Here is a 12,963-nt window from a genome sequence, read left to right as displayed (position 1 = left end):
GCGCTGATTGAGGATTGCTCAGATTTCTCAGTCACAAAAACAGAGCGCCCTAATGGAAGCCCCGAGATATAGGCTATCTGAGGTCAGACAAGGTTATTGGCTTGAGTGCAAAGTCAGTGTTTTCGGATCATTTAGGGAATAAATACTTTTTTCTTTTTTTTTTAGAAAGCAAATATACTTTCTAATGAAAAGTATATACTAAATAAATACAAATGTAAAATAGGTATATTTATTTAGTATTTATGTGAAATGATAAATATTATATCATAATTAATATATATATATATAATTAATATATAAAAAATAAATATTTTATTCATATATAAATATAATATTTATTAATAAAAATTAGTTATATAAATATATATTAAATGTACCCATTATAAACATATATATATACACACAATACATTAAAAATGCTAAAAAATAAATAAATAAATAAATTCAGTGCTTTATACCTTTCTTTTTATTCTCTAAATAAAATTATATATATGGAATGAAATTAATATAGAAAAAAAAGTATATTATATAACATTACTTATATTTTATTATATTATTTTATATAAATGATTTTATTTTAGCAAATAAAATACAGTTAAACAAAAGAGACTTTTGTTTTTACCAAAAAGTTGTTACTGTGTTTACAGGTCAAGAGTATTTTTCATAACAGGTTGGGTTGTCACTTTTCTGTGTGCACAAGCTGCACATGTTGTGTTTTATAAATACCTTACCATTTGCTGAAATAATTCTGAAGGGAACACACACTCACATACACACACACACACACACACACACACACACACACACACACACACACACACACACACACACACAGATGTAAATACTCATAAATCAGATGGAAAGTCGGGCTAATGGGACTTTGCATTTCCCTTAGTCAGGCCTCTGGCACGTTCAGTGCTGCTAGTCACTCCCTTTAAAGACGGAAACTCTGCGCAACTCAATACAGATGAATCATGCATATCCTGCTGTCATCATGCGAGACTTTTCCTCTATCTGACTGCAACATTAATGTCTTGACGAATGCAAGTCTTTCAGATCTGTTTTGTGTCTTCGGAAAGCTCTGAATGATCTGGAGCACATCACACTGCATCAGTCAGATTGAGTTGCAGATGGCACTGTTCCTGCATGTGTCATGTGTTCAGAATATGATTACCTGATAAAGCGTTTTCCCCCCCCCTCTCTCTCTCTCTCTCTCTCTCTCTCTCTCTGACTGCGCTGCTCTGAAATCAGATGGTCGCATCGGACTGCGTAATGCAGATATTAATGCATGCATCAATCTATACATCCACCCATCCATTCATTCAGTCTGTGCCTTTCCTTTGCCTCACTTTATGGTTTCTTCCTCTTCGCATTATCTCTGTAATGCTGCCGTCAGCCGTGTTTAATAATTAAAGGCATGTCCATCAATTCGTCCATCTTATGTAAACTATGCACAGTGCTCTTTATCAAACCAAGGCCAGTAAAAGTTGATGCGCCGTATGGATAGATACAGTAATAGCCCTGAACATATGTGCGTTACATAGTTTGGGGAATTGAAATTAAAACGATAAAGGGAAAAAGAGCACTGTGCTCTGTTTTGTTTTTGTCAGGTATAGCATGTTTTTATGCTGTCCATATGCATATCCAGCACTTGTATCAGCACATGTATGTACAAGTCAGTGCTTATGCAGTGCATATGCTGCTTCTCTCGGTCTATCAGTCAGTACATCTAGCCTTTTAATAAGTTGCAGTGGCTGAGCATTGGTTGACCTCACTGTTCCCAGAATACAGATCACTCCTTCCAGCTGTGTCAGCCTGCGGCACTGAGGACGGAGGAGAAAGAGTCATCATCATCCATCACCATATATATACAATCTACAGCTCACACTGTCATTTAAGTTCCATCAGACTCGTTGAAGAGGGTCATCTGTTTGTCAGTAATGTGATAGTGTCAGTGCGCAGAAGTGCTGTGATGTCCTCATTAATATATGTTCGCTGGTAATGCATATGTTCGCTCCCTTTTAGATTTTCGAGAGCACAATATTGCAAAGAAAATGATTAATGTTGGCACTGATGTTTTTACAGTAACGGCATTTTTATTGTGAAAAAAATTCATATACTTGCCAATAAGCCAACATTCCATCATAGCTCTTTAAACAATTTTTTTATATATATAAAAACAAAACTAACAAACAAATACTAATAGATTATTTACTTTTGCTTTACATTAAAAAAGATTCATTGGTTCCATTTGTTAACATTAATTAACATGAACCAACAATGGAAAAAAATACTTCTAAAGCATTCATTTTAGTTGGTTTGATATGTCTTAAAGCACTTGGACCACAATAATTGCTGTATTTAGCTATAGATTTCATCTGTATTGTTGTTCTTGTTGCTTTATTTATTATTTCTATTTTCAATGATATTTTGAACAATTATTAAGAATTCCTAAAATGGACTAAATCGACATCTATCATTCTAACATTGCGAATTTCTTGCCAAACATAATGTTTTTATGCGTTTCTGTGTTATTATCCCCCAAAAAATGTACATTTAATTTTAGAAGAATGTCAACATTTTTGACAGAATATACATATACATCTTATGAACATAAATTATATTAATCCATTTTTTATATATTATATTAGAAATAAATACTTATGATATTTTGAGTTTTGTCTATTAACCAGTCAGTTTATTTCCTTCACTCTCAGGTTCAGTGTGACTCCTCCTCTCCGGATCACATGATCTACGCTCTCAGTTTGTGACATTGTTGGCAGCATGAAAGTCACTCTTTAGGTATCACATCATCAACCGCAGCTGATTTTAGACAGTTTACACTTTTCAGACGTCCTTGACTTTGATGTGACAGCAGTTTATGGATATGATCATTTTATCCTCTTTTTTTTGCCAAATTTAACTTTTATCTTTATTATTTTTGAAATTATACATACATACATACATACATATATATATATATACATATATATAATATTTTTTATAATAATGATAATAAGTAAACTTATAGAATAAAATATAGCTTGTGTTTTGCAGTGAAACACATTGGTTGAGTATGTTTTTCGTTTGATAGAATTTGAAGATAATGGCAATGAGCCATGTGCTCTTTTTTTTTTTCTCTCTTTTTGCGAAGCATGAAGAGCGAGGAGTTTTGTGCCAGTGCTTTGGAGCTCTCTCTTTCTCTCTCCCACTCTCTCCCTCCATCATTCTCTCAAGAGCAGTCAAGGACAGGCAGGTCAGAAAGGCTCAGCAGCACCCAGCAGGCTTCTGCAGTCTTCCATGAAGCAGAGAATTCAGCAGTTTAGAGCGCCTGCGTGAGAGAGTGAGTGAGTGAGAAAACTCCTGCAGCAAAGAATATCTCACTCATTGGCATCCAAATCAGTCCTGGCATCAGAATGTGAAATAACTGCAAACAAGCATGAATTTGACAGTCAAAAAGGTATGTATAAAGAACAAGGAATGTAATAAGATTCCCAAGCCTCTTCAATGTCAGCTCAACAGCATCAAGGAGATTCACTGCAGTATGGTGCAATATGTCCATGTGTATCAGTAGCAACAACGTGTGCATGCAAAAAAACCATTGCTTGCTCTTTAAAAATGATTTGTGTTATATGCATGCTTCTTTTCGTGTTTTGTCGGTTGCAGCTTTTTGGTTAGTGATGTAGAACTTTACCTCTCTTCCACCCCCCCCCCCAACCCCCTCTCCTCTCTCTCTCCCCCCCTCTGCTGGTGCTGACTCACTGTCACTGGCCCAGAATATGCTGTCTGTCTGCATTAATACCCTGCTCACCTTCCCACCAATAAATGCTGCCTCAGCACCTAAAAGATAGCTAAGAGCAAATTATGGGATTATATCATTCAGTTTAATGTGCATCAATATGGTACATGCGTGTTTGCAATGACAGTGACATGTTAGATTATTATGCTAATAAACTGAATGCATATTAATAGAGAAAGGATTATCGTTTATTACAATTATTGTGCAGAACTATAATCATTTTAGGTGGTGGTCTACCTGGTGTCCGGTGGTGGACATCTCACTTTCACTCAAGTACAGTAGAGGACGTGTTATGATTTCTCACACAGAGGACAGCTGGACGAGATTAGCGAGTGTGTCGCTACTGCCATCTACTGGAAACAACAAACTCCTGCCATAAGAACAGCAAATGTGAAAGATTAAAGGAATAATTCGCTCAAAATGAATAGTCACTATTTGCTCACTCTCATGATGTTCCAAACCTGTATGACATCATGGAGTGCTGCAGGGATGACGTATTTCTGTAGGCCAAAAACCTGGAAACGAGTTAGCATTTTAGCACGTCTGATGAAGTCAATGGATTTTTTTTGTGTGTGTGTAAAATTTCCTGAGATTAGGTCTGAAAGATTTTCACGTTTTATTCTACAACATAAAATACATCATTAATACCCCTTGTGATATTTGAAAAGCTTTTACTTGTCTTGAGAAAGGCAGTTGCTAATAAGTGGCTAAACGGGAGAGGAGTCGGAGACATTAAACGTTATCACACCAAATTAATCACGAGTTTGGTATCACTCTCTTTCGTGGTAAATGTTTATACACACACACACACACACACACACACACACACACACACACACACACACACACACACACACACACACACACACACACACACATATATATATATATAGCAGGCTAGAAATTGAAAGAGTTGTTGGAAGTTTAGTTACACGGAAGTCATGCAGTCGTTCAGCTTACTTTAGCTTTTTTTCTTCTGCAGATTGTATTTAGGTTTCAAAATTCACAAAGGTTGTGTTAATTTGTGATGAACAAAATACTAATCTTCATGTGCTATCGGAAATTTCCTACTTCCCACTTCTGAAGTCGTGATTACGACCACATCACATTCAAATTTTGACTTGAGAGAGCATTCATGTCGATTTTTTTTAACTAGGCTTGAAAACAAGGCCTACCTATTTACGATCATTCCGATAACACATGAAGGCAGCATAATTTTCGGGTTGGCCTATATGTCATTAAACTAAAAAAAAAATACATTTTAGCGTTTAGTTGTAAATAATAACTGCATGTATTTTATTTTGTGGGAGGAAAAAAACGTGAAAGTTTTTTTCAGGTAATGATAACCACAGTATTAATTCACTAAATCTAACAAAACCATTAGAAAAGCCCATTAGAAATTCAAGAGTGAACCCATGACGTCACGACTGAAAAATTTATTTTGATAAATAATCTCTGCATAATCTTTGCAATTTGTTCAATCACAGATTTGTGTTATGGATGGACATTCTTTCTTTTCAATTAATAAAGTTCAACTTTCAGGATGTGGCTATTTGAAGGGGTTCCACGACCATATTAATAATGTAATCATGTTGTTTTTGTCTAATTTGAGTTGAATAATGCAATTAGTGCCTATCAAATGTGATTGAGTTTAATCAGCAATTTGGCGGGCGATCTAGCCAATCAGAGATCAGTGGGAGGGGCCATACTCATGACATCATCGACACTATATAAACCGTCACTGCGTGAGAGAAAAAGCAGAGTACTTTTTCTAACCCTAACGCTCTCTGGCTTCCTGTACGGTATTTATGCTGTTTTGTCTTAAGCTTTCAGTATATTACAGGAAGTTGTCCGTGGTTCCGATTCGTGTAAAAAAGCTATAGAGTACTCTGATGCTCGGTCTCACAGGTTTGAGTGTTTTGCGCGCGGACAGTCCTGCTGCCGCGAAGAGTTCAACTCTGTTGCACAGGCTTCCGACCTGTGGGCTTCCAGCACCCCGAGCAGATTAAACTGAGCATGGCGAACTTTTGCGGACCTCTCCAGTGATCCTGCAAACAAGGCCGCGCTCAGACACTCGCTGCGGGTTAGGATTCCTCCGAGACAGCCGTTTCATTGCGTTGTGTATAACAGACTCGTGTAAGTGCTCGAATCATGCTTCGTGTTGTGTGTAGCATGCTAGGCTTTTTATTTTATTTTTATAAAACATTATATATATTTGTCAACGTTCTTCTAACGAACTGCATTAAGTTTATTTTATTTTTTAAATTGGTAACTTTGATGGCGCCCCCTATCTGATCTTTTAAATGGCCTGAAATGTGGGAGTTAACGTTACTTACACCCTTTTTCTTTTTTTTTTATTGACCGTTTTTGTGCTAAATCTATTAATATTTTATTTTGAGAACTGAAGAGTAAACTGCACTGAATAAAGACGTTTGAGAAATACTGGAGGTGGTGTTTTGTACTTTGTTGAATGTTAAGCTTTTTAACCCTTACGTTAAAAGATAATTTGTTTGCACATGTACACATGGTAGGCCTGTATAACGTTATAGTCTAGTTCTTGGTGTGAACAGGCCTCTTTAATATTCAATTTGCGGTCCTTCCTATTGGGTGTTTAACCCTGTTATTACTTTATCCACCAATAAGCTAACAGGTTATCAAATAAATAATTGTGTGGATTTAAGTGACTTTTCGACTAACTTGTTTCAACTTTCCCTCAACAGACAGTGGACGTGTTGAGGTCGACCACGTCAAATTAAGGATAAAATAGTTTTGTTAAAAATAAACACAATTTAAAATGGAGGCTCCCATCACTTTCCCAAGTTCCAAAGAAAGGATGAATACTTTTGAGGTCATTTTTCAAACTTTAATTAGAGGGGGAAAGTAGAATATCGCAAGTGTTGTATTTATAATGAAAATGGGGTACGCAAGTATGGTTGAGTAAGAAATTGTTTGCTGTAATATTTAATAAACTTAAATATGCTTAGTTTAAATGGTACTATGACGGGTTTAAAAGTTGATGTTGGCAGTAAGATCTTTAACACAAAAGGTACAGAATGACTCAAAACAAATTTGCCCATGTTGCTGGACATTCTGACTTTGCAGAAAGTAGTTGTATATTAATTTTGCTTTTCAGTACAAACAATAAAACTGCTAATATTAATTGTGAACATTGGTTTAAGAAAATTATGTCTCATGATGTTCATGCTGTTATTTAGCACATTTTTGAAACCTCTATCCCCTGAGATATGTTGCCAGTTTAAGTTAAGAAAAAGTGTTCAACTAGATGTTATTTTTTTTTAGGGTAGAATGGGTTGTGAAACCCCACTCCTGAGGACTACTTATGTTTCTCCAACCCTGATCAAACACACCAATACCTGATAAAAGTCTTCAGATTTACACCTTTTCAATTTTGCAAAGCAAATGCTACAATGACAGCCTGGACACTTAGGCCTGGTTTCACAGACAGGGCTTAGATTAAGCCAGCATTTGGCCTTAGTTCAATTAGGGCTTTTAAGTAGTTTTTATAAACTTGCCTTATAAAAACAACACTACTGGTTTGCATCTTGAGACAAAACAATGGTTTTGACATTTTAAGATATGTTAGTGCAAATTTCTTTCAGTTAAAACTGCTCCAACATGCATTTTAGTCTGGGACTAATCTTAAGCCTTGTCTGTGAAACTGGAGGATAGACATGTTATACATGGGGAAAAAATGTGAAATGCTGCATCACATTAAACAGAAATATTAATGACTTTGGCTTTTTTATATACCTTAATAGGCCAATGTATACTGGGAGATCCAACTCATAAAATCACATCAATTAATTTATATAATTTATATTCATTGAATATGTTTTACTTAAGTCTAAATTATATATTTTTTAAAGTATCAGGAAATGCTTTTTTTTGCTGATCATTTTCCACTCTTCTCTGTTTAATGGATATATGTACATATTTATATAGACCTATATAACCACCCAACTCTCTGATCCCCATGGAGGCCATTGTGTAAATCGCCCCTGTTCTTTGATACTACTGTGCACCCATTACCAATAAACATTCATTTGAAATGACTACGAGTCATTAACCCTTTTATACGTGACTTTAAAGCAGTCTTAAAGCTTATTTTGTTCAGAACTTTTAACTGTTGTTCCCCGAATGGTAACATGCTTAACATGAGAAAGCAACAAAGGCCAAGTGAATGGTAAGCTTTAGTGTCTCACGTGTGTGTGGGTTTACTTATTTATTTATTTTCTATATTTAAGGCGTGAAATACACAAGCAGAATATGAAGAGTGGTAAATCAAACCAACTGCTCAATTTTAAGTGGGTAAAATAATCGAGATTATTTAAAAGTTACTTTTGTATTTGCAGTGATTTATTTGAACGAATCAATTTTTAAAATCTTTTTCAGTTTTTAAATTCCTTTTTAGTCATAACTTTTAAATAATTTTTAGTTCCTTTATTTTTTAATTCCTTTTCAGTCTTTATTTTTTTATAATATCCAGTTCTTTTATTTTTAAATGCCTTTTCAGTCGTTATTTTTTAATAATATCCAGTTCTTTTATTTTTAAATGCCTTTTTAGTCGTCAGTTTTTAAATAATTTTCAGTTTATTTTTAAATGCCTTTTCAGTCGTCATTTTTTAATAATTTCCAGTTCCTTTGTTTTTAAATGCCTTTCAGTCGTCATTTTTTAATAATTTCCAGTTCCTTTATTTTTAAATGCCTTTTCAGTCGTCATTTTTTAAATAATTTCCATTTCCATTATTTTTTTATTTCTTTTTCAGTCATGATTTTTGCATGATTCTCAGTTCCTCTCTGTGTGATTGTGTCCCTGCCTGCAGCAGCTCAGAGAGGAAGAGCTCCTCAAATACAGTCCACGAGCAGGCTAGAGGAAATTACAGACGGAACGGGATTTTTTTGATTTTTTTGTAATAGTCGACGTATCTCATTCATTTGAAAGGGCATGTTTACAGCAAGCACACCATTTCGCTTTTTTAACACGCAAAGAGATGCTGAAGCAGGATTGAGTCGCTGCGTCGGTGAAAGGAGCTGTCCACCATGAGGTGCTGATCGGCGGCCTGGCAGAACGATGGCGACGGGGAAGTGGCTTCTGTACACGGGTCTCTGTCTGTCTCTCGTCGCCTTGTGTTTCTTGACGATCGCAATCTCATCGGATCACTGGTACGAAACAGACGCGAGGAGATACAAGGAACGTTGCCGCACTTTCTCGAACCGCAGGAGCGATCCGGGTTTCATATACATCCCCAACCACAGCCTTCCACTGCGAGCCAGCCGAGCGAACCTGGACCGATGGGAAAACCGACTGCTGCTGACTAGAAACCGGCGTCAGCTGTTCGCGATGAGCGCGGCGGATGAGTGCAGCAGACGCTACAATTCAACCAACATGGGGCTGTGGAGCAAATGCTACAGGGTGGGATTTGACCCAGACATCGAAGAGCTCATTCAGAAAGGTAAAAACATCCAACTGAGTCTTATAGGAATGTGTTGGCTGTGTTGATGCAAAGCAAATGCTACAATAATGAGAGCCTGGAAAATGCCATTTCAAGCTAGAAGACATGTCTACTAGCTTGAAATGGCATTTTCCAGGCTCACATTATTGAAGCATCTGCTTTGCAATGTACTATGCATCAGAGTAAAATGCCAATTCATTTTAATCAGTTGCACAGGGCACTGTTGGATATTTTCCTCAATATTAAACATAATGAGCACCTCTGAACATGAATTGTAGTTATACATTCTGTTCTCTATATGAATTGTAGTGGCTTAGATCAGTGGTCCGCAATCTTGGTTCTGGAGTACCTGAGCAATACACATTTTGAATGTGTACCGACCTCATTCAATACACTTGATATATTTCATCAACTCATTAGTAGAGGCTCCAATAATTGAACATGGTCTGCTAGGGTACTCTGGGACCTGGATTGAGAACTACTTATTTAATTGCTACTTACGAGCAATACTCACTTGACCATTTGTGTAGTTTACACATCTAAATGTGACACTTGTCCATATGCAAAAGCAGGCTCAGCTCAACAGAGGACCTGGTCCACCTAACCATGAGCTTTACAACCACTAACAACTGTCTGGACCTACTTTATATCTTGGAGCTTGGGATCATACTGGGATCGGATGTAATGCTGATTCTGATTTTCTTGTTTTTCCAGGAACTATCGAGCGTTGCTCCTTTATAAGGTACTTTTACTCCTCCCCTGCAGTGACTCGAAAGGATCTTTCCTACAACATCACCAAGACTATCCAGCAAGATGATTGGCATGCCCTGCGTGAGTGGGACTTGCTCTTTTCGATCTGCATCAGTGTTATCCTGGGCCCTCCATAGTGGGAAGGGGTCTTCCATGTAGTGTTACTAGTATACTAGTCTACCATGCGATTAGGAGTCATTAGGAAGCATGGCATTAGTTTTCACTGTTATGCTGATGATACTCAGCTCTATATTTCTTCACGCCCTGACGAAACTTACCAATTCACAAAATTAACTGAACTACTTAATTCAAAAAAAAAAAAAAAGAGATTCTAATTATTGGACAAAAAACGTCCTCACGTAATAACCTAGAATACTGTCTAACTTAATGGCTGCTCTGTCAAGTCTTCGTAGTCGGTTAGGAACCTGGGTGTGCTCTTTGATACCAATCTTTCATTTGAAAGTCACGTTTCTAGTATCTGTAAAACCGCATTCTTCCATCTTAAAAATATATTTAATTACGTCATATGCTCTCAATGACAAATGCGGAACAATTAGTTCATGCATTCATGACATCAAGGCCAGATTATTGTAATGCTCTACTGGGTGGTTGCCCTGCACGCTTAATAAATAAACTCCAGCTGGTCCAAAACGCAGCAGCTCGAGTTCTTACCAGAACCAGGAAGTATGACTATATTAGCCCGGTTCTGTCAACACTGCATTGGCTCCCTATTAAACATCGTATACATTTTAAAATATTGCTGATACTTACAAAGCACAAAATGGTTTAGCTCCGCAGTACTTGAGCAAGCTCTTAACGCATTATAGTCCTTCACGTCTATTGCGATCTCAAAATTCTGGCCAGTTGATAATACCTAGAATATCAAAATCGCCTGCTGGCGGTAGATCCTTTTCCTATCTAGCACCAAAAATTTGGAACAGTATTCCTAACATTCTCCGGGAAGCAGACACACTCTGTCAGTTAAATCTAAACTAAAAACTAAATCTCTTTGACCTAGCATACACATAACACATTATCAACTTCTATAATTCAATGTATGGCTGCATAGATTAGGTCAGCCAGAACCGGGAACACTTCCGATAAATCCTGACTTACTCGTTACATCATAAGAAGAATGCCGTCTACGCTAATATTAGTTTATCCCGAGGTTTACCGCAGTCTGCCGCAGTCCACAGTTTCGCGTTTTTGAAGTTTACGCAGAGACGATAACTTTTTTCACAAATTTTCAGCGCTCGCATCTTGGAACCTATTTCAAGGTTTGTGTTCTCGAGCCACCAGGCACTGTTGTTGTGCCAATGAGCGGGCCGGAGCGCATTAAGGGTTTTCTGTTAGAATGATGTCGTGTTAGCGGCCCCTAAGTTAATAACTAATGATCTTTGAAACAGAAGTGAATCAATCAAAACTAAGTTTAGCTGGACAATAACTTTATTCTAGAGCTGCTGTAAAGCCAAAACAATCTCTGTTACTTTACTTTCCTATTATCACTGAAAAGCTGCTTTGAAACAATCTATATTGTTAAAAGCGCTATATAAATGAAGTTGACTTGACTTGACTTGACTATACTTACTGAGCCCTTGATAAAGGTGCAGTCACATTAGGGACATTTCAGCGAAATCCAAAGATCCTTTGTCAGTAGCACAGAGATGTATTAGGCACAGCTCACACAGAAATCACTTTCAAACCAAGCAGCTTTCTGTTGGTTCTGTTGATTGCAAGGATTCTGATTGGAATGAATTGGATTTCGCTCTCAAAATTTGGCTAAACAACAGTAAACGTGACTGCACCTTAAAGCTTGCCTACTCATAACAAATTAAAAGGCCCTGCAAATGAGCGTGTTTGATATAGCAGTAGTTTCAAGCAAGGGTATCCAATCCTGTTCCTGGAATTGCCACCTTCCTGTCCAAGTTCAGCTGGAACAAACTAATCAATGCCTTCAGAATTACTAAAAATTCCTGCCAGGTGTGCTGGAACAGGTTGGAGCTAAACTCTACAAGATAGTAGTAATCCACGAGCAGGATATGGCACCCCCAGTAACTTGCTATGTTCCCCTCCAGATTTGCGTCGGATGACAGCTGGGTTCATGGGCATGGCTCTATCCATCATTCTCTTTGGCTGGACCATTGGCGTTTTGGGCTGTTGCTGGCAGCAAGGCCTCATGCATTACGTTGCTGGTCTACTCTTCCTAATGGGAGGTATGTTAATTCACTGAATTGCTCCTTAATGTGTTTTAGGGTTCTCCCCTATTTTTGATTAGTAATTAGTAATTATGTCCCACCACAGGTACCTTCTGCATCATCTCTCTGTGCACCTGTGTGGCCGGCATCAACTTCGAACTGTCTCGCTACCCACGTTATCTGTTCAGCCTCCCGGATGATATAAGCCATGGTTACGGCTGGTCCATGTTCAGTGCCTGGGGAGGGCTGGGACTGACCCTCATAGCCGGGTTCTTCTGCACCCTGGCACCATCGATTCAGCCTCCTCCACCATCCCGTACCTCTTGTCCCAAGTCTCGCATGGAGAACGGAACGGTGTGCTAAAGCTTCACATGTTGTGACACTTGATACATTAACACAAACTTGTTCATAGACTTTGTTATGGGTATTAAAATCACGGAGGCTGTTGAAAGACGTTTTGTCCTGGAAGGTGACAAGCCATAGCTGTTGGGACTATACAAAGAGGACCTATGAAAGCACATTTGTACAGTTGTATAAAAGCTTTCATCATGACATGAGTTCAGCATGTCCTTGGTGTTTGTCCTTGTGTTCAGTAGATCGTGTTTGAATTTCGAGACAAATTCACAGTTTCAAAAATGTATGATTTACCATGGATTTCATTATGTGCTATAAATGTTTTCAATGTCAATAATTTCATCATTGGACAATAAAATGCCTCATTGTAAGAAAACAATTCTACTGTTTC

General features: G+C 37.5%; 1 protein-coding gene across 1 annotated transcript; it reads left to right on the top strand.

Annotated features, from left to right (window-relative positions):
- Positions 1-8,503: 8,503 nt before the first annotated feature.
- Positions 8,504-12,855, top strand: tmem178ba (transmembrane protein 178Ba). Its single transcript, XM_082159536.1, has 4 exons — positions 8,504-9,273; positions 9,988-10,104; positions 12,099-12,236; positions 12,325-12,855. Exons 1-4 carry the CDS (start codon positions 8,892-8,894, stop codon positions 12,579-12,581), a joined length of 894 nt encoding a protein of 297 aa, XP_082015662.1. The 5' UTR covers positions 8,504-8,891; the 3' UTR covers positions 12,582-12,855.
- The last annotated feature ends 108 nt before the right edge of the window (positions 12,856-12,963 follow it).

This window comes from Leuciscus leuciscus (assembly GCF_965113295.1).
Source record: "Leuciscus leuciscus genome assembly, chromosome: 25".
In the NCBI taxonomy this organism is placed as follows: Eukaryota; Metazoa; Chordata; class Actinopteri; order Cypriniformes; family Leuciscidae; genus Leuciscus; species Leuciscus leuciscus.
The sequence above is the reverse complement of the archived record's forward strand: the minus strand, read 5'-3'. Positions and strand labels throughout refer to the sequence as shown.

Excerpts from the sequence above, each read along its gene's own strand:
- tmem178ba (XM_082159536.1), top strand. The coding sequence starts at position 8,892 with ATGGCGACGGGGAAGTGGCTTCTGTACACGGGTCTCTGTCTGTCTCTC. Across the intron at positions 9,274-9,987 it reads CGAAGAGCTCATTCAGAAAG|GAACTATCGAGCGTTGCTCC; the intron begins GTAAAAACATCC and ends TTGTTTTTCCAG. Across the intron at positions 12,237-12,324 it reads TCTACTCTTCCTAATGGGAG|GTACCTTCTGCATCATCTCT; the intron begins GTATGTTAATTC and ends GTCCCACCACAG.